Raw genomic sequence first — 27,235 nt, forward strand, 5'->3', positions numbered from 1 at the left:
CTTAAGGGGACAAACAGGGTTTTTACTACATCTGGGAAGAGAGGAGGATAAAACTTGAATAATAGTGCCTGCTAAGTCATGGGAGAGAATGAACTGAAGATACACTCACCCCCCTTACACACATACACAGGGACTTCAGTAAAGCCTCAAATCGTCCTGGTTCCTGAAATTAGATTAAAGTAATCCTTTAGGTGCTGAATGATAAAAAAATGAATACTCCATGGTGGGAAAAAACTTCATCATTGTAAGCCTCAAATTCTATAATTTTTCAAATTAAATTTCCAGCAGAGAAGAAAAAATAGCCAGACAATTGTGGAGCACAGCACAACTCAATGAAAACAGCTGTGACATGGACTAAATTATTTAAAACCAGTGTTTGAAGCCATGAAAGAACTTTTAGACAAACAGGACTCTAAGAGCCAAAATCCCAGAGAGAGGGTATGCAGAAAAGAATTAACACAGCAGGCCTGAGACACTATTCTTATAAAGCTCTGCTTGTCAGGGTGGGCTGTCGCTGGCATCTGAAAACTTGGATTATGAGAATGTTCCTACCATTCTTTAGCTGATAAGGTAGCTTACTATGTATAAACTGTTTATACAAACAGCAAGCTTATTCTGAACACCTACTTTCCTTCTGGCAGTCTGTAATTATGATACGTGCTAAGTAGAAGGTGCCTATCACCAGCTTCTAATACAAACCTTGGGCAATAAATCTAATGAGTGTCTGTGGCAGACAACATTTTACATATGTTGTCACAATTCAGTACTGGAGAAATTAACCACATTCTTTGTGATTCCATAGGGAAAGGATTCTTAGAAGCTTATGCCTTGTTTCCTTCGGATTTCATCCCATGCACTTTATCCCTTTGCTGATTTTGCTTTGTACTGCTTTGCTACACTAAACCATACCCATAAGTATGACTATACACTGAGCCCTGTGAGTCCTTCTGAATCACTGAACTTGTGAATTTTCTTGGGGATTTGCAACACAGTAATCAGAGAGGTGAGCAAACATCCTGCAGCTACTTCTTCCTTTATGGGATTGCCAGTTTTTTTTTTTTAATTTATTTTTTATTTTCAGCATAACAGTATTCATTATTTTTGCACCACACCCAGTGCTCCATGCAATCCGTGCCCTCTATAATACCCACCACCTGGTACCCCGACCTCGCACTCCCCGCCCCTTCAAAACCTTCAGATTGTTGGGGGAAATTGGAAGGGGAGGTGAACCATGAGAGACTATGGACTCGGAAAAGCAATCTGAGGGATTGCCAGTTTTTGACACAAATCTGAGTAGAAGGCCCCAGAAAAAAGTTACTGCTAAGAATCATAGATGCAAACAAACTCTGGGAACCACATTAGATTGGAGAGACAAAAAGTTTAGGGTCACTTACCCAACCAGCATTTGGGAGACCTAAGATCCCAATAAAACAGGAAGGTTCAGAGAAGTGAGTCTGACATTCTGCTGATTTTCCCCTTGGGTATTTCTGAATTCTTGGATTGTTCAGAGCAGAAGGACTTTAAAAAATAAATTAATTAAATAAAGGCAGAAACCTGAAAGCCGAAGCAAAGATTTTTTTTTATTAAGATTTTATTTATTCATTTGAGAGAAAGAGACAGCACAAATGGGGAGAGGCAGAGGGTGAGGGAGAAGCAGACTCTCAGCTGAGCTGGAAGCTTGACATAGAACTCGATCTCAGGACCTGGAGATGACCTGAGCCAAAGACTGACGTTTAACCATCTGAGCCACCCAGGCACCCTAATATTTTTTAATGTATATTGCATCATGGTATTGAAGAGGCAAAAACCAGATTTCAAGAAAGGCCCTAGAACATATCCTAGAATCTCATTTAAGAATTCTGAGAGTTACACTGTAAGAACAGGAGAGAATCTGAGTAAATTAAACCTTATAAAATTGCAACCTAGTTTCACATCCTCTGAATTATAGATTGGATTAATGTGATCTGCCTACACTGTCTTCCTAGCAGGGAATAGGGCGATCCCTTTCTGTAGGAAAATAACATCCAGAGACTGTACAGTGTGTCATATATGACACCTAGTATTAAGTAAAAATTACTTATGGATGCCAAAGAGCAAAACCATGAGGAAAAATAGGCAATAAAATTGGACCCACAGATGACTTGGTTATTAGGGTTATCAGAGATGGACTTGAAAACAGTTTTGATTAATGAGTCAAGATGGAAAATTTCATGAGAACCAGAATCTGTTTTTTAAAAAATCAATTTGAAATTCTACAACTGAAAAATGCAAACTCTAAAATTAAAAACTGAATATATATGCTTAAGCAGATTGGGGAATGTATTAAACAACCCTTTTTAAACAAAAGAGGGAGATTGTTAGAGTTGACTTTTAAAAAAAATTCTAACTATATTTTGACTACAGGAGATAAGCTTTTAGATTCAAAGACACAAAAAGATTCAAAATAAGATGATCCAAAAAGATATACCATGCAAATAGAAACAATAAAAAAAGAGTGGTTATACTAATACCAAACCATTAGATATTAAAACAACAACAACAAAATGTTATGAGATAAAGAAGTCATTTTATAATGATGAAAGTGTCAATCTATTATGAAACTATAAAAATTAAAAACCGACAATAACAACAAAACCCCAAAATACATGAAGTAAAAACTAGCAGAATTGAAGGGAGAAATAGACAATTCAATAATAGTGTGTGTCTTTGATACCCACCACTTACTTTTTATTTTATTTTAATTAAAGTATAATTATCGTACTGTGTTGTATTAGTTTTAGGTGTATTCAATAGCCCACTCTCAATAAGTGATATAATGATGAGGCAGAAGATCAACAAGAATGTGCCCTAGCAATTCACTGTTGGTGTGTTAATTTCTTAGAACTGCTGTAACAAACTACCAAAAATTCTGTAGTTTAAAACAACAAAAATTTGACTTCCAGAGGACCCTGTGCTACCTTGTCTCACAGATACAACTAGATAACAATTGCATCAGAACCTAAATAACCTAAAGAATAAATAACCTAGAGAATGCCCTGAAGACTGACAGAACAAATTCCAGAACAAAATGTAGAGTCAAGGCCACATTGAAAGGGTAGGAGGGTTCTTTCCACAGTTTGGCAACTATGGCCATTGCTGCTATGAACATTGGGATACAGGTGGCCCTTCTTTTCACTACATCTGTATCTTTGGGGTAAATACCCAGTATTGCAATTGCAGGGTCATAGCAAAGCTCTATTTTTAATTTTTTAAGGAATCTCCACACTGTTTTCTGAAGTGGCTGCACCAACTTGCACTCCCACCAACAGTCAACAGTGTAAGAGGGTTCCCCTTTCTCCACATCCTCTCCAACACTTGTTGTTTACTGTCTTGTTAATTTTGGCCATGCCGACTGGTGTAAGGTGATACCTCAATGTGGTTTTGATTTGAATCTCCCTGATAGCCAATGACAATGAACATTTTTTCATGTGTCTGTTAGCCATTTGTATGTCTTCTGTGGAGAAGTGTCTGTTCATGTCTTCTGCCCATTTTTGACATGATTATCTGTTTTGTGTGTGTTGAGTTTGAGGTATTCTTTATATATCTTGGATATCTGTGTGTGTTGAGTTTGAGGTGTTCTTTATATATCTTGGATATCAGCCCTTTGTAGTGTCATTTGCGCGTGGGTTGCCTCTTTGTTTTGTTGACTCTTTCCTTTGCTGTGCAGAAGCTTTTGATCTTGATGAAGTCCCAGAAGTTCATTTTTGCTTTTGTTTCCTTTGCCTTTGGAGACACGTCTTGAAAGAAGTTGCTGTGGCCGATGTCCAAGAGGTTACTGCCTATGTTCTCCTCTAGGATACTGATAGATTCCTGCCTCACATTGAGGTCTTTTATCCATTTCGAGTTTATCTTTGTGTACGGTGTAAGAGAATGGTCGAGTTTCATTCTTCTATACATAGCCATCCACAATTTTCCAACACCATTTGTTGAAGAGACTGTCTTTTTTCCACTGGGTACTTTTTCCAGCTTTGTTGAAGATTATTTGACCGTAGAGTTGCGGTTCCATACCTAGACTCTCTACTCTGTTCCACTGGTCTATGTGTCTGTTTTTGTGCCAGTTACCATGCTGTCTTGGTGATCACAGCTTTGTAGTGAAGCTTGAAATCAGGCAACGTTATGTTTTCTTTTTCAACATTTCCTTAGTGATTCAGGGTCTCTTCTGGTTCCATGCAAATTTTAGGATTGTTTGTTCTAGCACTTTGAAAAATGCCAGTGGAATTTTGATCGGGATGGCATTGAAAGTATAGATTGCTCTGGGCAGTATAGACCTTTTAACAACGTTTATTCTGATCCAAGAGCATGAAATGCTTTTCCATCTTTTTTGTCTTTTTCAATTTCTTTCATGAGTGCTCTGTAGTTCCTCTAGTACAGATCCTTTACCTCTTTGGGTAGGTTTATTCCCAGGTATCTTATGGTTCTTGGTGCTATAGTAAATGGAATCAGTTCTCTAATTTCCCTTTCTATATTTTTATTGTTAGTGTATAAGAAAGCAATTGATTTCTGTACATTGATTTTGTATCCAGCCACATTACTGAATTGCTGTATGAGTTCTAGCAGTTTGGGGGTGGAGTCTTTTGGGTTTTCCATATAAAGTGTCATGTCATCTGTGAAGAGAGAGAGTTTGACTTCTTCTCTGCCAATTTGAATTCCTTTTATTTCTTTTTGTTATCTGATTGCTGTTGCTAGGACTTCTAGTACTATGTTGAACAAAAGTCGTGAGAGTGGGCATCCTTTTCATGTTCCTGATCTCAAAGGAAAGGCTGTCAGCTGAGAATGATTTTCGCTGTGGGTTTTTATAGATAGATTTTATGAAGTCGAGGAATGTTCCCTTTAACCCTATACTTTGAATCGTTTTAATCAGGAATGGTTGTTGTTTCTTGTCAGATGCTTTTTCTGCATTGATTGAGAGGACCATGTGGTTCTTCTCTCTTCTCTTATTGATTTGTTCTATCACATTGATTGATTTGTGAATGCTGAACCCTCTTGCATCCTAGGGTTAAATCGCACCTGGTCATGGTGGATAATCTTTTTAATGTACTGTTAGATCCTATTAGCTAGGATTCTTGTTGAGAATCTTGGCATCCATATTCATCTGGGATAGTGGCCTGAAATGCTCCTTTTTGGTAGGGTCTTTGCCTGGTTTGGGGATCAGGGTAATGCTGGCTTCATAAAAATGTTTTTATAAAAATTTTGTTTTCATAAAAATGTTTTCCTTCTGTTTCTATTTTTTGAAACAGCTTCATAAGTATTATTTCTTCTTTGGATGTTTGGTAGAATTCTCCAGAGAATCCATCAGGTTCTGGGCTCTTGTTTTTTTTGGGAGGTTTTTGATCATTGCCTCAATCTTGTTACTAGATATTGGTCTATTCAGGTTGTCAATTTCTTCCTGATTCAGTTTTGGAAGTTTATAGGTTTCCAGGAATGCATCCATTTTATCTAGGTTTATCTAGGTTGCTTAACTTATTGGCATATAACTGTTGATAATAATTTCCAAGATGCCCTTCAACGGATGAATGGATAAAGAAGATATGGTCCATATGTGCAATGGAGTATTATGCCTCCATCAGAAAGGTTGAATACCCAACTTTTATATCAACATGGATGGGACTGGAAGAGATTATGCTGAGTGAAATAAGTCAAGCAGAGAGAGTCAAGAATCATATGGTTTCACTTACTTGTGGAGCATAAGGAATAACATGGAGAATATTGGGAGATGGAGAGGAGAAGTGAGATGGGGAAATTGGAGCGAGGGATAAACCATGAGAAACTGTGGACTCTGAGAAACAAACTGAGGGTTTTGGAGAGAATGTAGGAGGTTTGAGTGAGCCTGGTGGTGGGTATTAAGGAGGGCACGTATTGCATGTACTGTATGGAGCACTGGGTGTGGTACATAAACAATGAATTTTGGAACAATGAAGAAAATTAAATTACATTCTTTAAAAAGGGTAGAAGGGATAGAGATCTGGTAGCTAGATGGAATGAATAGTAGACTTGAGGAAGCAGAAGAATGAATCAGTGATCCAAAGGACAGAGTAATGGAAAGTAATCAAGTTGAGCAGGGGAGTGAAAAAAATTATGCAAAATGAGAATAGAGTTAGGGAACTCAGTGACTCCATCAACTGTAATCCCAGAGGAAGAAGAGAGACAAAAGGGGGCAGACAATTTATATGAAGAAATAATAACTGAAAACTTCCCTAGTCTGGGGAAGGAAACAGAAATTCAGATCCAGGGGGCACAGAGATCCCCCAACAAGGATCCCAAGGAGATCCACACTAAGACATATAGTAATTTAAATGGCCTAAAGTAAGGAGGAAGAGAGAATTTTTTTTTAAAGACTTTATTTATTTATCAGAGAGAGCATGCACAAACAAGCAGAGGGGCAAGCAGAAGCAGAGAAAGAAGCAGGCTCCCTGCTGAGCAAGGATCCTAATGCAGGACTCAATCCCAGGACCCTGGGATCATGACCTGAGCTGAAGGCAGTGGCTTAACTGACTGAGCCACCCAGGTGTCCCTGAAAAGAGAATTTTAAAAGCAGCAAGAGAAAAGTCAGTTATGTACACTTAACTGCAGTTAAGTCAGTTAAGTCAGTTATGGGAAACCCCATAAGCCTATCAGTGGATTTTTCAGCAGAAACTTTGCAGGCCCAAAGTGGGTGAAATGATATATTCCAAGTGCTGAAAGAAAAGTCTGCATCTAAGAATTCTCTATTCAGCAAAGCTATCATTCAGAATAGAGAGAGCGTTTCCCAGATTTACAAAATCTAAAGGAGTTCATGACCACTAAACCAGCCCTACAAAAAAAGTGTTAAAGGGGACTCTTTGACTGGAAAGGAAAGACCATAAATAAAAGTAAGAAAAGTAGAAAGCACAAAATCAGTAAGAATAAGTATATCTATAAAAATCAGTCAGGGGACTCACAAAATAAAAAAAATGAAAAGCATGACATACTATACCTAAAACATGGGGAGGAAAGGAGTAAACAATGGGTTTCAAGTTTAGCGACCATCAACTTAAAGTAGACTGCTATGTGCAGAAGATGTTATATACAAAATGTAATGGTAACCACAAATCAAAAACTAATAAGAGATATGCAAAACATAAAGAGAAGGGAATACAACTATATCACTAAAGAAAGTCAACTTATGGCAAGAGAACAGAGCAAGGGAAGAAAGAAACAAAAGACCCACAAAAACAGACACAACAGAAATATCAATAAATACACACCTATCAATAATTGCTTTGAATATAAATGGACTAAATGCTCCAATCAAAAGACATAGGGTGATGGAATGGATTTAAAAAAAAAAAAAAAAAAAGACTCATCTATATACTGCCTACAAGAGACTCATTTCAGACCTAAGGACACACACAGATTGAAAGTAGAGAGATAGAGGGACATTTATCATGCAAATGGATGTGAAAAGAACACCAGGGTAGTAATATTTATATCAGACAAACTAGACTTTAAAACAAAGACTGTAACAAGAGACAAGAAGGATGCTCTATAAAAACAAAGGGATAAAGCAAAAAGAAGATATGACAATTGTAAATATTTATGCACCTAACATGAAAGTACCCAAATATGCACAGCTGTTTATAACAAACATAAAGGAAATCATCTATAGTAATACAATAACAGTAGGGGCCTTTAACACCCCACTTACACCAAATGGACAGATCATCTAAACAGAAAATCAATAAGGAAATAGTGACTTTGAATGACACACTGGACCAGATGAATTCAACAAATATATTCAGAATATTCAGAATATTCCAACCCAAAACAGAAGAGTAAAACATTATTTTCAAGTGCACAGGAAACATTCTCCAGAATAGATCAATATTAGGCCACAAAACAAGTCTCAACAAATTCAAAATGATTTAAATCATACCATGCATCTTTTCTGACCACAACACTATGAATTCAAAATCTACCACAAGAAAAAAACCTGAAAAGAGTATAAACACATGGAGGTTAAATAACACACTACTAAACAATCAATGGGTCAACCAAGAAATCAAAGAAGAAGTTAAAAAATAAATGGAGACAAATGAAAATGAAAACACAAGCGTCCAAAATCTTTGGAATGCAGCAAAAGCAGTTCTAACAGGGACGTTTACAGCAATACAGGCCTACTGCAAGAAGCAAGAAAAATCTAACAACCTAACTTGACACTTAAAGGAGCTAGAAAAAGAACAATAAACAAAAGCCAAAACCAGCAAAAGAAAGGAAATAAAGATTAGAGTAGAAATAAATGATACAGAACCTAAAACAAATAATAGAACAGATCAACGAAACCAGGAGCTGGTTCCTTGAAAAGTTCAACAAAATTGATAAGCTTCTAGCCAGACTCATAAAAGAAAGAGAAGAGAGAGGACTCAAATAAACAAAATCACAAATGAAAGAGGAGAAAGAACAACCAACACCACAGAAATACAAAGGATTATAAGAATATTATGAAAAACCATATACCAACAAATTGGGAAATAACTGACTTTAGCTTTTCTCCTAAGGTCAGGAACAAGAAAAGGAAGTCCACTCTCACGACTTTTATTCAACATAATCTTGGAGGTCCTGCCATGGGAATCAGACAACAAAAAGGCATAAAAGTCATTCAAAGCTGTAAGGAAGAAGGAAAACTTGTAACTATTTGAAGATGACATGATTCTATATATAGAAAACCCCAAAGACTCCACCAAAAAACTACTAGAACTAAGAAATGAATTCCATAATGTTGCAGGATACAAAATCAATGTACAGAAATCTGTTGCATTTCTACACACTAATGATGAAATAGCAGAAACGAAATTAAGGAAATAATCCCATTCACAATTGCACCAAAAATAATAAAAGTACCTAGGAATAAACTTAACCGAAGAGGTGAAAGACCTACCCTTACCCTGAAACTATAAAACACTGATGAAAGAAGTTGAACACAAAGAAATGGAAAGATATTCCATGCTCATAGATCAGAAGAACAAATGTTGTTAAAATGTCCACACTACCCCAATCATTCTACAGATTTAATGCAATTCCTATCATAATACCAACAGCATTTTTCACAGATCTAGAACAGATATTCCAAAAACATATAAGGAACAACAAAATAGCCTGAATAGCCAAAATGACCTTAAAAAATAAAAGCAAAGCTGGAGACATCACAATTCCAGGCTTCAAGTTTTATTACAAAGCTGTAGTAATCAAAACAGTAGGGTAGTGGCACAAAAATAGGCATATAGATCAATGGAACAGAATAGAAAGCCTAGAAATAAACTCTTGTCTATATGGTCAATCAACTTTGGACAAAGGAGACAAGAATTGAATATGTCAAAGTGTATCATCTCTGCACTTATCCTACTTTGAGTTTATTGAGTTTCTTGGATATGTAGGTTAATGTTTTTTCAACATATTCGGTACATATTTAACCATTATTTCTTTAAATTTTTTTTTCTGCTTTCACTTTTTTTTTTCTCTTTCTGCTGCTCTCATTACTTGGAAGTGTACTTAAAGTTGTCTCATCTTTTTTGAGACCCTTAGTGTTTTCCATTCTATTTTTCTGTTCTGGTTATACAGTCTCTATCAATCTATTTCAAGTGTACTGATACTGTTTTTTGCCAATTCAAATCTATCATTGAGTTTCTCTAATGACTTCACTTTAGTTATTCTACTTTTCAATTCCAGAATTTCCATTTGGTTCTTTTTTATAGTTTTCCCTCATTGATATTCCATATTTGATGGATATTGTCATCATAAATTCCTTTACTTCTTTATGCATCATTACCTTGAATTCTCTGAATATATTTATAAGGGATACTCTGGAAATTTTTGTCTGTTAATCTGACATCTGGTCTCTCTCACAGGCAGTTTATTCTGTTTCCGTGTGTGGCCCATACTTTCCTATATCTTTGCATGTCTCAATATTTTATTTGAAAACTAGATATTTTAGGTAATATTTTGTGGCCATGGATTCTGATTTCCCTCCTCTCCCTCCAGGGCTTACTTTTGTTGTTATTTATTGGTGGTGGTAGAGTTGGTGGTGGTGTGTGTGTATGTGTATATGAGACTCCTCTAGATTATTTTAGTAAAGTCTGTTCTCTCTCACTGTGTGGTATCAGTCTTTGGAGGGCACTGACTTTGGCATGGACACAGTCCCTCTGGAAGTGAGGAGCCTGAAGCCTCTGGTATTAATCACGATGTTGGACCATCCAGGGTGCTCCAAAGCCCACGGGTAAACAAAGACACTCTTATTAGGCAGGGCATTTCAAGGGCTTAGAGATCACCTCCCAGGAGCTCAGGGCAAAGACCAGACCTCTCTTTGGGTAACTCAATTTTTTACTGCTGTAGGCATGAAGATTCCATGCTGGTGGGAATGCAAGGTGTATTAGAGGGTGGAAAGATGGCTAGTTGGCAGGTTGGAGAATGCAGTGACAAATGGAGAGGGGGTAAATGCCATTAACACAAGACGTAGATCAAAGACATGCATGGAATTAACAAGCATATTTAAGAAATGTGCTTTTTGTCATTACTTCCCTTAGCATAGTGCCAGGAAGACCACAATAGAGATATAACAAAACCAAAATCATAAGCAAAAGAAAAGCTAAATTATGTCTGTGTGCTGGAGTATTGGGTTATATTTTACCACAGTGCCATACCAGAATATCTAACCAAGGAAAGCTACTTAAAATGAGCATAAAGGGAATTTACAGCAAAAAGTTACAGCAATGGGCATTAAAGTTTTGTTATCTAATAAACTCTAACCAAATCCTCCAAAAGAAATCTGTCAAATGAACCTTTGTGCTACTACACTAGACAGTAATAATATGCCTTACTCATTTCCCCATTTTTCATCTTAAGCTATTTCCACATTTTAAATTATTAAAAGCAAAATTTTAGACTCAAAATTGGGGGCAAGAAATATCTTAAAGGTCAATGAAGTGTAATGTTTATTTTAAAGGTAGCACTCAAACTGCCTGCATAAAAATCTGGGCAGATTTCCCAGCCCAGAAGTTTCAGCAGATGAGAGGGGTTGGGGGTGGAGCTGAAGAATCTGCATTTTCATAAGCATGTCCCTCTGGATCTGACAGTGTGTCCTTCAAAAATGTTTTGCACACACAATTACTTCCTCATGATGATTTGTTTAGATAAGTCCCAGGAAAACATTTGTTTCAATGAAGTATCTGACACCTAGAAAGCCCTCAATAAACATCTTTCAAATAGTTAACTCTCCTAACAGATCCCTAGATTCAAGAATTCAGATGGAAGGGCTAAGGGTTTTTGTATTGAGGTCACCTGGACAGACTAATGAGCCAGCCTCAGCCGTTCTCTGCCTAGATGTCACCAAGTGGGGATACTTTGTTGTTGTTGTTGTTATTTTTTACTTTTGTTTCATAATAAAAGTTTGCTTTAATAAGCCCAGGCATGTCTTACCTAAGCTTAAGGAGATGAGGAAGTTTCCTTACCTCTCCTAGACACCTTTGTTCTTTGTTGGGAGCTTGGACCAGATTTGGCCAGGTGACTGATTTGCTAACTAAATGTGAGAACCATTCCCTTTTGGAGCAACACATCACATATAGTTAAACAAAGCCAAGAGTTAAATGACTTGTCCAGGGTTATATCAATACTTTGAACACACTGGTTCAAATTATTACCTGTATAATTCCCTAAATGGAATTACCAACTTAAAGACATTAGTTCTTTTACGGTTTATTGCTAGATATATTTTTTGAATGATAAAAAAAAATTGCATTGCTCCAAATTATGCATTACATCTAGACGTTAGCAACTATGCGTTCCTCCCCCTGCCCTCCAACCCCACTTCTATCAACCAGTGCTTCCAATCTTAAGCTTTAATTCATTTCGAATTTTTTTTAAAAGATTTATTTATTTATTTCAGAGAGAGAGCATGCACGCACACATGTGTGCAGGGGGGAGAGTCAGAGGAAGAGGAGAGAGAAACTCAAGCAGACTCTGAGTGTGGAGCCCAACCTGGGGCTTTATCGCACCACCCTGAGATCTCAGACCTGAGCCAAAACCAAGAGTCGGACACTTAACCGACTGTGCCACTCAGGTGCCCCTAACTTACTTTTAATTTTTAACAGATGTGTAATTGTGCCCTAGAATATCCATTTCCTTATTAAAGAAACACAGCAAGATGGTGCATTTTTCATTTTGGTAAGTTAATATCTGCCAGTTTCTATGTGTAAATGATTTGTTCCTGTTGACCCTGAATCAGGTGGAAAAAGACACTAATTTTAGACATTTGCAATTATTGCTTAATAATTTGGATAGTAATTTTTTTTTTAGATTTTATTTATTTATTTGACAGAGAGAGAGTGAGAGAGCACAGCAGGGGTAACGGTAGAGGGAGAGGGAGAAGCACACGCCCTGCTGAGCGAGAAGCCCAATGCTGGGCTCTATCCCATGACTCTGGGATCATGACCTGAGCGGAAGGCAGTCACTTAACCAGCTGAGCCACCCAGGCACCCCTGGATAGTAAACTTTTATCAATAGCTTATTAAGCATTTTATCTCTTTGACTTTCCTTTAATATTGTATACTTTTATAGAAGTTTTATATTTTATGTATATCTGAAAATGGCCTCCATTTTGTCATGCATTGGTCTTCAATAGCTGAGATAAATACACGAATTTTTTCCCTTTAATATAAAAATAATGAGCACTGAGTAGTACATAAAAGTGAAGAATCAATTTCACAGACCTGTACCCCTGGGGATAAAAATATATGTTTATAAAAAAAAAAATGTGAAGAATCACTGAACTCTACCTCTGAAACTAATAACACATTATATGTTAATTAACTGAATTTAAATTCAAAAAATTAAAAAATAAAAATAATATTCAATGTTTAATACTAGCCTTTTTGGAATTCTTTTCAAATTTTGATGTATTAAAAAAAAATCTCTGTCTTCTTGAATTGTTTCTGCCTACACTGCCTCTTTGTTTAGAGTGGTATGTGAATTTTCTCTTCTTTACTAAGGAGTCAGTGGAGATGGAAACATTAATTGATCTGAGTCAGTGAGTATCAATGTCATTCTGGAAAAAAAGGATGCTAGCAATAAGATTATGAAGATAATATTGCTATTACTACTACTATGATTATTAATCATCATCATCAAATTATAATGGTGCCAAATGATAGTCTTGTTCACTATTCTTCCCAGATAAATTTCACTATTAATTTATTAAGAAAGTGGGCTGGAGAGTACAACTGGTATTTAATTTAATCTAATTTAGTAAGTCTGTTAATATTTTACTTAGCTTTCTTAGACAGGAATAAGTCATATGTCTTCATAAATTTATCTTTCCTTCCCTCTATTAGAGTTTTGTATTTTTCTGTAAATAAATCCCTTCTATGAGATGGTGAAATTATTAATCAGATTAAAGAAGACTTCCATAACTAATATATTTCATTTTTATTAAATAATGTGTAGAAATGAAACAGATTTGATATCCTATGTAAAAACCCAGAATACATAATGCCATGTAAAAATATATCTGCATTTGGGGAAAGATTAGAAATAATGATATGAGGGCGCCTGGGTGGCTCAGTGGGTTAAGCCGCTGCCTTTGGCTCAGGTCATGATCTCAGGGTCCTGGGATCGAGTCCCGCATCGGGCTCTCTGCCCAGCAGGGAGCCTGCTTCCTCCTCTCTCTCTCTGCCTGCCTCTCTGCCTACTTGTGATCTCTGTCTGTCAAATAAAAAAAGTAAAAAATCTTAAATAAAAAAAAAGAAATAATGATATGAAATAAAGATTTATTTAGGAGATTATGGTAATTTTTTCCTTTTTGGGAAATTTCCTTTAATAATATTATTAAATTCCTATGAGAAGAAATTAAACAAGATGATTTTAATAAAGTCTTTTCTTTTAAAATATGACTTACACCATTTTCCTCTTGAAAGCATGATAAAGCCTGCTCTATTTCACTTTGCCTTCCAGAAATAAGCACTATGAGGTCCCAAAGATAAATTATTTTTCACTTTCAGTTACTGAGTTTTCTTTAGGATTGGAATTTTTACATCCTCTATGTTATTGGTCTTACTATATTTATTTTCTTGTTTTTGTTTTATCAGCGTTAATATTGTATTTACAATATTCTGGCATTATAGGTAGCAATAAAAAACTTTAGTTAGAGTATAAGAAAGTATAAGAAAATAATGTTCTCCTAATTTTTCTTCTAAGATTTTACAATAAAAATTTCAAATATTAGAAATGTTGATTCCTAGAATCGATGATTATTAATACTTATGTTCACATTATATATATTGCACATATAAGTCCATATTTCTCCTGTTTTAACTCTCTTGTTGTCTCTTCTTCATTAATTTGTTCTTCAACAAACATTTACTAAGCCAGCAGTTAATTTTACTGACTGGTATTTTCTTTTTCTCTTATTATTTGAGTTAATGGTTTTATATCAATTTTTGGGGGCAGAATCAACTATTGGTGCTATTTAGTTTTCCTTCTCCTCAGAATATGTTTATCCTCAGTTTTACTATTTCCCTTTCCTCTTGGCTTGTTATTTAGTTTGTTTTCTTTCTCAAACTAATGTAGAAAACCAGGTGATGTTTCCCTTTTTTTATTTCTTAGTACTAGAACAATACAGTCTTCTATAATGTTCTATTTCTACAATATCCCATGAATTTTGACATAATGCATTTGTGTATTGTGTTCTTTTGTAATTTAACTATGCATTAGGAAAATATATAGAAATATATTTCTATTTGGACACTTAAAAAGATTTTATTTTTAAGTAATCTCTACACTCGACGTGGGCCTCGAACTCACAACCCTGAGATTAAGAGTCACATGCTCTACTGACTGAGCAACCCAGGTACCCCTTCGCTTTGGACACTTCTAAATTCTCCTGTTGTTGTATATCATTTTGTTGTGCTCTGAGTATATGGTTTGCTGAATTTCTGCCATTGTGCATTTCCTAGTTATGTCATTGTTCCCCAAAATACGGCTACTTTTTGTGAAAAACCCACAATAATTTGAATATATATTCTTGCCTTATCATTAACTTTTTTATGAACTAAGTTATTACTATCTAATGTATTATTTTATTCAACTTTTAATTTTTAAGGAAACGTTTATGTGTATGTTTTGTCATAGTCTTTCTGATAATGGAGTATTGAGGTCTTTTAAAGTATATTTTTATTTCCATTTCTTTTTGTACTTCAGGCATTTCCTAGTTTATGTCTTTTGTTGCTGTATCCTTTGGGTTATATAATATCAATATCGTTAGGTTTTCTCTTTTTATTTTATTTTTTTTTCACGTTTTTGTTTAAATTCCAATTAGTTAACATACAGTGTATTAATGTTTCAGGTGTAAAATTTGGTGATTCTCACTTACATATGACACCCAGTACCCATCACAAGTGCCCTCCTTAATGCCTATCACCCATTTAACCCATCCCCTGCCATCTCCCCTCCAGCAACCCTCAGTTTGTTCTTTGTAGTTAAGACTCTGTTTCTTGGTTGGCTTCTCTTTTCCACCCCCTCTCTTTTTTAACCTTATACAGTTATATAGGGAGCTTGTTTACTTCCTAATGCTTTTGGTAAGAAATCTATTCACTATCATGAGTGTAATCCTGTATCAAAAAAATTCAATTTTCTTCATCCTCAATTTAGATCATCCCAATTTTTAGTTTGTCTATGTATTTTTGTTTTAAGATGCCCTTTAAAAGCATCAGATTTATTGGATTTCTTTTTAATCCAGATATTTATCTTTTTTTAATTGGAGTATAGTTGACACAAAATGTTACATTAGTTACAGGAGTACAAGATAGTAAATTCAACAATTTGATACATTATGCTCTGCTCACCACCACAAATGTAGCTACCATCTGTCACCATACAATGTTATTACAATACCATTGACTATGTTGTGCTTTTATCCATGTGACTTACTCATTCTATTACTGGAAGCCTGTATCTCCCAGTCCCCTTGACCTATGTTGCCCATCCTCCCACCCCTCTTCCCTCTGGCAACCATCAGTTTGTTTTCTGTATTTAAAGTTCTGTTTCTGCCATTTGTTTTGTTTTGTTTTGTTTTTTTAGGTTCTGCATATAAGTGAAATCATATGGTATTTATCCTTCTCTGACTTACTTCACTTAATGTAATACCCTCTAGGTCCATCCATGTTATTCCAAATAGCAAGATCTTAGTCTTTCTATAGCTAAGTAATATCCCATTGTATATAGACATATATAACATTTATCCATTCATCTTTTTCTCTTTTTTTCAGGGAGGGAGAGCAAAGGGGAAGGGGATAGAGGGAGAGGGAGACAGAATCATAAGAAGACTCCATGCTGAGCACAGAGCCCGATAGGGGTGCTCTGTCTTACAACCCGGAGATCATGACCTGAGCTGGAACCAGGAATAGGGTGATAAACCTACTGTGCCACCCAGCTGCCCTGATCCATTCATCTAGTGATGGAGACTTAGGTTGCTTCATGTTGGCTATTATAAATAATGCTGCCATAAACATAAGGGTGTGAAATATTTTATCTTTTTTAAAAAGGAAGTTTAGCCAAATCACATTTCTTATTTTAATCAATTCTTTTGCATTCACATTATTCCATTATTACAGAAGCTTAAATATTGTTACTACACCTCTTTTTTTCCCTTAAAGGAAATATAAGCAATTTTCTTGTACCTCTTTAATTTTTTTGACGATTTTATTTATTTATTTGACACACAGAGAGAACAGAAACAGAGGAAGCAGTAAGGGAGAGGGGAGAAATCTCCCTAGGATCAGGACCTGAGCTGAAGGCAGCAGCTGAACCAACTGAGCCACCCAGGCATCCCTCTTGTACCTCTTCAAAAGTATTCCTCCTGGAATTCTTAGCTGGCTCAGTGGGTAGAGTATGGGACTCGTGATCTTGGGGTTGTAAGTTTGACCCCCATTTTGGGTGTAGAACTTACTTAAAAATAAAAAAGAGAATCTGAAAAAAAATTATATATATATATATATATATATATATATATATATTTCCCTCCAATTCCATCAGGAGTCAATCACTAGTCTGCTTTCTGTCACTAAATATTTTAGTATATTTAGTATATTTTCTAGAATTATATAAATGGAATCATAAAGTACATACTTTTTCTGGCATCTTTCATTCAGCATAATTGTTTTGAATTCATTCATGTTATGGTGGAGAGTCGATAGTTTATCCTTTTTATAGTTAAGATAGCTAAATAGTGGGGTACCTGGATGGCTCAGTCATTAAGCCTCTGCCATGGGCTCAGGTCACGATGCCAGGATCCTGGGATGGGACCCTGCATTGGGCTCTCTGCTTAGCAGGAAGCCTGCTCCTCCCACTCCTACTCTCCCTGCTTGTATTACCTCTCTCACTCACTCTTTCTCTGTCAAATAAATAAATAAAATCTTAAAAAAAAAAGATAGCTAAATAGTAGCTGAGTGTATGGGTATATGACAATTTGTTTATCTCTTTACCTATTGAGAGACATTTTGGTTGTTTCCAGTTTTTGTGTATTACAAATAAAGCTGGTATGAATATTTGTATTCAAGTGTTTATGTGAATATATGTTTTCATTTCTCTTGCGGATATATATAGGAGTATGTCTTGGATTGGGCTGCTATAACAGAATACCACTGGCTGGGTAGTTGATAAACAATAGAAAATTATTTCTCACAGTGCTGGTGGCTGGAAGTCTAAGATCGGGATGCCAGCATGGTTAGGTGAGGGACTTCTTCAGGGTTGGAGACTTCTCATTGTGTCATCACACAATCAAGGATCTTGGGAGCTCAGTGGCATCCCTTTTACAAGAACATTACTATTATTCACAAGGGCTTCACCTTTATGACCTAGCCACCTTTCAAAGGTCCCACCTCCTAATACTATCCTATCAGGCATTAAGATTTTGGCATATGAATGGGGGGGCAGGGGAGGTATATAAACATTTAGATCTTAGCTGAGTGGTATTGCTGGGTTGTATGGTAACTCTATGATTAACCTTTTGAGAAATCACCAAACTGTTTTCTACGGTGGGGGCACCATTTTATACACTTACCAGGGGTTTATGGGAGTTGCAATTGTTTCACCTCCCTACCAACACTCATTATTGCTTGTTGTTTTTTTTTTTTTTTTTTTATTCTAACCATCTCAGTTTATGTGGAGTGGTATCTTTCTATGGTTTTGATTTGCAGTTCCCTAATGACTAACAATAATGAGCATCTTTTTATGTGCCTAACGGCCATTGATGTATCTCCTTTGGTTGTTGAAGTACAATTTTTTTCCCCTTATGATCTGTATTTTAGTATTTCTATATGAGAAACACTGTTTATCCTGAGGTAAAAAAATTTTCTCATTTGTTTTCATCTAGGAGTGCTACAGATTTAAGTTTTACATTTATTTTCTGTGATACAGTTTGACTTAAATTTGTGTGTAATTTGAAGAGTTCATGTTTATTTTTCTCCATATAGATATATAATTGTTCCAATACCATTTGTTGAAAAGATTTTCCTTATCTCATTGAATTACTTTAACACTTTAAAAAGAATCAGCTAACCATATATGTATGGTTCTATTTCTAGACTGTATTCTGTTCCATTGGTCTATAAGCTATGTCTTTGCTAGTAGCAAACAGTCTTGATTACTGTAGCTCAGAGCTTTTCAACCTCAGCACTATTAAAATTTTGGCCCCAGTAATTCTTTGTGGAAGAGGTAAGAATTATCCTGTGCATTGTAGGATTTTTAATGGCATTTCTGGCCTTTATCCAGTGCTCTGCAGCTACTGTAGATAGTATATAGATAGATCATATTCTTTTATTCACTCTGCCAATCTTAGTTTTCTAACTGGCATGTTCACACCATTTATATTCAATGTAATCATTGATATGTTGGGACTTAAGTCCCCCATTCTGTTTGCTTTCTATCAGTTTCTTGTTTTTGTGTGTTTCCTTTTTTTCTGACTTAGTCTGAGTTGCTTAAACATTATTTAAGAATTCACCACATTTTTTTAAAAAATTCTGTTTTCTTTCAAACATATTTGTCTTTTTGTTTAAAGTATGCCTTTTGCAGGGGGCATATAGTTGAGTCTTGCTTTCTTATTCACTCTGACAATCTTTGTCTTTTACATGATATGTTTAGTTCATAAACCTAATATAATTATTGATATGGTTACATTTATTTCTACAATTTCAATATCTCATCTTTTATAGCCTCTGTTTCTTGTTCTTCTATTCTCACACTTTTGGTTTTTAAAAAGTTTTCTTAGTATTTCATATAAATTTATCTGCTGGTATTTAGGCTGTACCCCTTTATGTTGTTGCTATTTTTAGTCATTGCTCTTGGCATTACAATATACATCCCTAATCAGATTTTTTTTTTTAACACAGTGGATCAAAAGCTATCCTGGAAGCCCACACAACAGATGTTCATTTATATCTGATTGACTAAAACTGGTTCTTATCTAAAACTGGTTCCTATATTTACCTTTATAGCAAGATAGTGACTGGGTTAGACAAAATAAGATTCATATTCTGGAAATGGTGCAGAAATCCATCTAAACTGAAATAGAGGGGTCTCTGCCTGCTACCTGAATGAATTGGCGTTTGTTAACAGAGAAAGGGGGAGTGAATATAGGATAAACAACAGTCAGTGTCTGAAACAGTGATTAATCTTATATAGTATACCTAGTTTGCCAAATTTTAAATCTCAGTACTTTTTAACACAATTCTTTTTTTGTTACTTTTTGTTATTAGTAATTTATTTTACTAAGGAAAGCTACCCCCTTCAAAGTATTACACAAACTCTAGCCGTTAGAATTCGTTGCTACTATACCTCCCATTCCCATTTTGTTGTTTATTTGTGTTAGGAGTGCCCTTTAGGACAAAGTTTGTACAAAATTGGCCTTTGGTAGATAATAATTATAATCTATTAATGAGTGAGTGAATAATGAATGAAGGCATAGAAGTAGTAAAAATAAAATTTGATAAAAGATCAGTTCAAATTTATCCTAGAGGATCAGAATTTCTTCCAATGAGATTATTTTGCCATAAAGGAGATAATCATAATTAAAACAAAACAGGAAAAAAACTTAATTTGTACCAGTGGGTTGTTTCCTTTCCCATTTTTAAAGGAAGGTAAGTGTCATAAATAATGTTACCTGTGAGTTTGTTTCAAAAAGGCCACATAGCCTTTTTAGTATCTTTTATTTCACATGTTTTGGTACATTATAGATATACCTGAGAAAATCAGCTTAACTGGGGAAAAAGGAATTGGCATTTGCAAAGTTTAATTAAATATAAAATGTTTGACTTGTGAAAACCAGGCCTGTGGTTTTGAAAACACATTTCCTACTTTCCTCTCTAATGGGATCTTGCAGCTCTTTATTAATAATGATTGAATTATAAATTCTCTAGGGCAGAGACTGTATTTTCTATCTCATTAGCAATTTGTGCATGCAGAGAGACAGGTTGTTCAGCCTCAGGATGGTTTACGATTTAATAAATGAATACACAGGCCTTATCTTACTGAATTTCCTTCACCTTCCAAGGAAGTAGTAAAGGAAAATTCTTCCACTTTTATGGATATGGAAGCAGAGTCTTAACAATAAATGGAAAATTTAAATCCACATTGTTCTAGCTGAGACTGAGATCTTCTCCTCAGCCCAATGCTCTATCCTCTCTCTACATCAGCTTCTTCAGGCTACCCCTCCCAGTGGCAAACTTCCCTGGAGTTGGGCTGCTACGATTTGCATGGAGACTCTCCTGCCACCTAAGTGTTTCCCAAAGCAACAGCATGGGCAGTTTGGGTAGGAAATCATTTATTGTGTAGGGCTTTCTTATTTAGCTTTGCTGGACCTCACCCACTAAGCGCCAAGACTGTCCCCCTGTCATTGTGACATCCAGAAATGACCCCCACATTACCAGATGTCCCATGGGAAGCAATACTGTTCCATAACACTCCACCAGGCTGCTTCTCGGCTGTTATAAATGGCAGGACTGGCAACCACAAGGAATAAAAATAGCCTTGACAAAGCATTTTGAACATCTTTGACCAAACACATATACCCTCCTGTATGCAAGGCTGCTCTAGGACACAGGAGGACACGATTAGAGGGGATAAAAAGTATTTGAAATCCCTCAAGCAAAGGGAGTGCCAAAGATTAGAAAAGGAGCTGGCAGTTGGAGTTGAGGAATTGCCCCCAAATAATCCTGATGATGACAACAATAATGCTGGCATTGAGTTATTGCTATGTACTGGTGCTGTGGTGAGCCACTTAGATGTATTTTCTGATTTCATTCTCCCAGAGGTGCCACGCAGTTGTTGCTGCCATTATCCTCGTGTTATAGATTAGTGGACTACCATCATCTCTTGCCGTAGCCATTACTATGACCTCCTTTCTCCTCTTTTCTGCTTCCATGATCACTCCCATGTGATCCTCCACAAAATCAATCTGAGCCATTTTTATAACATGAAATCAGATCATGTCACTCCTCTGATAAAACTATCTAACTACTTCCTGAGACAATAAAATCTAAGGTCCCACAGTGATCCATGGGCACATATGCCTGCCCCGCACCCCTCCCCGTCCTCACCTCTTGCTCTGCCTCACACGGACCGCACTCCAGCCACACAAGCTTCTTTTCCAAAGCTTTGTTCCTGTCCGCAGTTGCTGTTCTTTCCCCAAGACTTGATGACCTCCCTTACTGCATTTAGACTCTAACCCAGCCTCATACCCAACAGAGCCCTTTCCTAATGGCGTCCCTTCTTCATGCTCCTCCCATTGTCTTGCTTTAATCTTCAAGGCTCTCTCGATGCCACTTGACATTATATTAACTGCTTCTTTATCCAGCTGCCCATTGTTTCTCCTTTCATAAGAATGGGAGCTTAGTAAGTGGGGGCTTTGTCTTGCTCACCCTTTAGAAAATTGTTGGCGGGGCGCCTGGGTGGCTCAGTGGGTTAAAGCCTCTGCCTTGGGCTCAGGTCATGATCTCAGGGTCCTGGGATGGAGCCCCGCATCGGGCTCTCTGCTCAGCAGGGACCCTGCTTCCCTTCCTCTCTCTCTACCTGCCTCTCTGCCTACTTGTGATCTCTGTCAAATAAATAAAATCTTAAAAAAAAAATTAGTTGGCATATTAGTACTTATTAGTAGTGTGAGTGTGTGTGTGTGTGTGCGTGTGTGTGTGTGTATATATATATATATGTAACTCAGTACTTGTTGAGTACATGTGGCTTAGAGAAGTCAAGTCACTTGCCAGATAGAGCTGTCAGGGGCGGATTTATACTGTGAGCTGCTAGAATGTCAGAGAAGACTCTTCTTTGGGAAGGGAAAAACTACAGATGGCAGAGAAGCTTAGGATGGGAGATGGGAACAGAACAAGAACAAGGTCTTTCTCCTCTCTGCCAGGGAATGTTCAGAGGAATTTTTTTTTTAAGTCCACGCAATAACCAAAGAGAATTTTACAAAAGGCAAAACTAAGGCGCAGATACTTTCAGAGACTTCAAGTCAGGAGTCTGCAGGTAAACTGAAACTAAAGCCCATTTCTCTCTCTGGCTGCGCGTTATGTTAGATGGTTGTATGCTTTAGCCTTGCTTCTTAATTGTTATATGAAAGGAATGCATGCAACTGGGAGCCGTGTGCCCTTAAAACAGCTCTGTAGGGGTCATTTTGAACAAATTAATTCAGGCTTATTTCAAGAATAACCAAACCAGAATTGCAGTCTGCCCATTAATTTTTGCTTTGTTCTATTGCTTTAGAGTTATATTCAGTTTATGAATTTTTCTCTTCCAGTTCTTGACATTGTATCTTTTTGTCCCTTTCTCCTTTTATACCATAAATCCCAGGGAGTCTAAGTAGATCTATGTTGAATACTTTAAAAAATTTTTAATTTTTAATTTTACAAATTTTTAAATGGTTTATCTTTTTGGCTAGGGGGAAGCAAGGGAAGTCGACAGAATAAATCCTCAAGTGATGTGGACTCAGTTTCTTGCTGGAATTTGCAGAGCCGATTTAAATATGATCTTAGTTGTCAGAAGATTGCTTTTAAAATGTAGAAATTCAAGAAGACAGCCTCTGAGAATGCAAATTTTGAAGAACTTGGAAACTTTTTCATTTCAAATATAATATTAACCACAGAGCTCATCTGGCTGGATATCACAGAGCGTACAACATAAGGAAATCAAAATAATAAAAACAGCCTCTCTACCTTGCTGGTGTTTGGTACTATCTTTGCCCTACACCGTCTCCTGCATGTTACTGTTTACAGAAAGAGCAGTGATCATAAGAGAACTAAAGGGTAGGATATTAAGTCACAATGACTGGCTCAGAAGCAATGAATGGATTTCAGCATTCACAGTATGAGGACTTGCAATATGGAAATGCTGCTTCCAGGGTTTGCCTCACTGTGGAGCGGGGTGGGGAGGGTAGGAAGCAAAGTTTATGTGAGGGAAAAAAAAGTGATAAGAATGCCTGAAAGTCACAGAGTGTTTAAGACAAAAATGCAGAGCAGTTCATAGGGAGGGTTAAAGAAGTAAAGAAAGCCTTTGGTCTGAGGTGGCCCACACATCTGTGGGATTCAGGGGTCTGGGTTTCCAGAGGGATGACCTGGTGGGCTTCAGCACCTGTGGGACTGTTTGCAGAGTTCTGACATTTCTGTCATTTCCCCAATACCTCTGGAGATGTCTTGGCAAGATAGCATTTACCTGGGGCGCCAGTGGGTTAAAGCCTCTGCCTTCGGCTCAGGTCATGATCCCACAGGGTCCTGGGATCGAGCCCCGCATCGGGCTCTCTGCTCAGCATGGAGCCTGCTTCCTCCACTCTCTGCCTGCCTCTCTGCCTACTTGTGATCTCTGTCAGATAAATAAAATCTTTAAAAAAAAAAAAAAAGATAGCATTTACCTAAATGCCTCAATTTACCTAAATTTTTTTTACCTAATTTTTTTTTTTTACCTAAATTACCTAAATAAATGCCTCAAATAGAACTACATTTTAACAGACTGGTACTGTGGAAAGGGTTGCAAATGAATAAAAATGAGGAAGAAGAAACATTAGACCTGTTGGTTAATTTCACATGTTCATCTTTCCATCATACCTAGAATGCTCTACTTAGTCACAGGAAAAACGAATTGTAATTCTAAAGAAATTATTAAATACACAACACACAATATGAACATGCATTTTTAACAATCTAAAATGAAATTTGTTTTCAGTAATTCAAATGGTTTCACTTAGAAGGGAAATATCAAAAAAGCCAGTCAGAGCTTTTTCTAACATGAAGTTAATATGAATAGAATGGTTTCTCAGAAAAGGAGTGCATAGTGTACATATGGAGTATTTTTGAGACTATCAGTCTAACATAGACATAGTAGTTTTAATGATTGCTTTTTAAAGTCCTGAGTATTTTTGCCAAGGTGTCCATATAATACATTTAAAAAATATATTTTATTGAGAGATAGAGAGAGCAGGAGCGCAAGTGGGGGGAGGGGCAGCAGGAGAGGGATAGAAAGAATCCCAAGCCGACTGCCCCGGTGAGCTTGGAGCCTGACAGGGGGCTCGATCTCAAGACCCTGAGATCATAACCTGAGCTGAAATAAGGAGTCTGACACTTAGTGGACTGAGCCACCCAGGCGCTCCCATAATAATCCCATTTTAATTTGCTAATGATTTGCTTTCAGTTTACATAAAAGATCATTTAGAGCTTGCAGTCCATTCTATCTTGGGGAACTACCGGCAGATAGCAATTTCATTTCCTGATTTTAGCCCTCAAGTTTTGAGGATGAAAAGATTTATCAGGGAAACTTACAGAATAATAAATTTCCATTATTAGCAGGGCAATATGGGGAGATTTGCAGTGTTTCACCACCTAAAAAACTCCCAAGTCTCTTGTACCTGTTAGTGTTTGAAATATACAATTAAGGACAAAATTTTAGAAAACACTGTTGCCTCTGGGGACCCTCTTCTGTAATGGCACTCCTATGGGGGTGTAGAGAAGGCCTCCATTCCCAGGGCTGGGAGAATTGGGTGTCTGTTTGTGTGCCTTCCTTTTCTTTGTGGTCCAGACATGATCAAGGGCCCTGGGAAGAAGCACTGTGATGACTTGTAAGGCTGAGAGAGGGGTCTTCTACCTCCAGGGGCAGTGGGACAGCACAGAAGGAAGTCAGTGCAAGGGAAAAGGAGCTATAGAAAACTATCCAGTTATGGGGCTACCTTACTGCTTTGCCTAAGACTGGCCTTGATCTCTGCAGGCTCTAAACTTGTGAATAGTGTGGGGAGGCTGGGGGATGCCAGTGGGGGATTTGAGGGGAAAGAAAGGTTTGTTTTGTTTTTGTGGATTTTGTGTTTATTTAGCCTTCTGTGAAAAAAAATGAGGGTTTATTCCAATGCTCATAACTATAACTCTGTTTGATGCAGGGAGTCTACGGGCTGAAGGCTAACAAATGAATTCTTTAGTCAACTAGAGAAGATGGGGTTGACAGGTTCTGTGCTTTGTTTCTCTATCTCCACTGACGAGGCTGATCCTGGCAATAAAGTAAGAAACAAGTTCTGGAGACCTTAGTCTTGGAATTCTGGGACTACATTTAGGGAGTGGGGACACAGTTGGGGATGTGAGCTGGTCCAACAGAATACTGAAGGAGTAGGGGACCAAGGGGTGGAACTTAGCTTCCCTAAGGGCTCAGCACCAGGGGCTTTCGGGCAGGTTATACTAAGGACACCCTAAGTCTTTACAACCAGCTGCAGTTCAGAAGATAAAGGGAAAAAGATACGTGATGGTTTGCTGAGTCTTTCTCTCCCAGTCATCTAACATTGCAGCCCTCATATTCAACCTTCTCACATACTCCAAATGTTATCACTGCTCATCCAGGCCATTGTAGGTCCCAGTTTTCTGTTTTCCAGTGAAATATAATATTTTTTGGTTTTAATAATGATATTTGCTTTATGCATTCCAGAAACCCTGATAGTAATAAAATGGTTATTGTCAACCATACCTCTCTTCTCTACTGATTTAAACACTGATGGTTGAGTTGAAGGGAACCCCAACAAAAATACATGCTTTGGGCACCTGGATGGCCCAGTGGGTTAAGCCTCTGCCTTCGGCTCAGGTCATGATCTCAGGGTCCTGGAATCGAGCCCCGCATCGGGCTCTGTGCTCAGCAGGGAGCCTGCTTCCCGCCACCCCCATTCCCGCCCCGCCTGCCTCTCTGCCTACTTGTAATCTCTGTCTGTAATAAATAAAAATCTTAAAAAAAAAAAAAAAAGACATGCTTGAGGTTTCATCTGAATCATCTAGCAGGAGAGTATCTTGGTGATGAACTGCAGAGCAAGAGAATTACTCCATAATACACACACCTTTCAGGTGAGGAACAGGCACTGGCTAAGATTTTGGAAGCACAAAGGCTAACAATCTTGGTTCTTTAATCTCCTCACCACTGGACATGGTGTTCATTACCTCTTGACTAAATGAACAAACCTTTTTAGGGTACTCGAATCTCACCCTTTTAGTTCTCACTTCCCCATACCTGCCTCTCACATCCTAATTCCATCCCCAACAAGCAACCCAGATAAAAATACTTTCAACCAAATTCTACCAGAATAATTTGTGTATGCATGACACAAAAATATCTTGACTCCCGTGATGTCAAACAAAGCCCACATACCATTGAGTAACATGTGTGCATTAAAAGAATGAGGGAAACTAGACTCTAGTTTAGGAAGCGACCTAACTTTGTGGAAAGCATATACCTGTTGGCAGGAAGAACTTTTTCAGAAATCATCAGCTTTTGCTCACTCCCACAACTTTTCTCATTCTGATACCGGAAGAAATAGTTTTTCTGTCCCCGTGCCCAAAACCCTGACGATTGTAGCTATACTGGAAATTAGAACCCATGTAATTAAATTCTTTCATTTGATAGATAAGGCACCTGAAATTCAGGTTGCCTTAATAATTATGTTAAGGTCTCACTTCTAGTTAGAAGTACTAGAACCAAAGAACAAATCTCCAGACTCTCAAGCTAGGGTCATGTCTCCCACAAAGAACAGAGAAGGGGGCAAGAGATGGGCTGTCATCAGACCTATTAAAGCAATCCATTCAGTTATTAGGAACAGACACACTGAGAAGAGTGAAAAAGGTAGAGCTATTTATATGTGCTAACATGGAAATATCTCTAGACATTATTGAATGAAAAAAGCAGTTGCCAAATG

At 37.1% G+C, this 27,235-nt stretch overlaps 1 protein-coding gene across 1 annotated transcript in view; it reads left to right on the forward strand.

Annotated features, from left to right (window-relative positions):
* HYCC1 (hyccin PI4KA lipid kinase complex subunit 1) overlaps window positions 1–23,247 on the forward strand; it is a 102,560-nt gene extending 79,313 nt beyond the window's left edge. Inside the window, exon 11 of the mRNA XM_082693746.1 lies at window positions 22,970–23,247. Coding sequence (XP_082549872.1) covers window positions 22,970–23,091 — 122 coding nt within the window. The 3' untranslated portion in view covers window positions 23,092–23,247. The remainder of the gene's footprint in view (window positions 1–22,969) is intronic.
* Window positions 23,248–27,235: the final 3,988 nt, after the last annotated feature.

Source organism: Mustela nivalis (genome assembly GCF_964662115.1).
Source record: "Mustela nivalis genome assembly, chromosome: 12".
In the NCBI taxonomy this organism is placed as follows: domain Eukaryota; kingdom Metazoa; phylum Chordata; class Mammalia; order Carnivora; family Mustelidae; genus Mustela; species Mustela nivalis.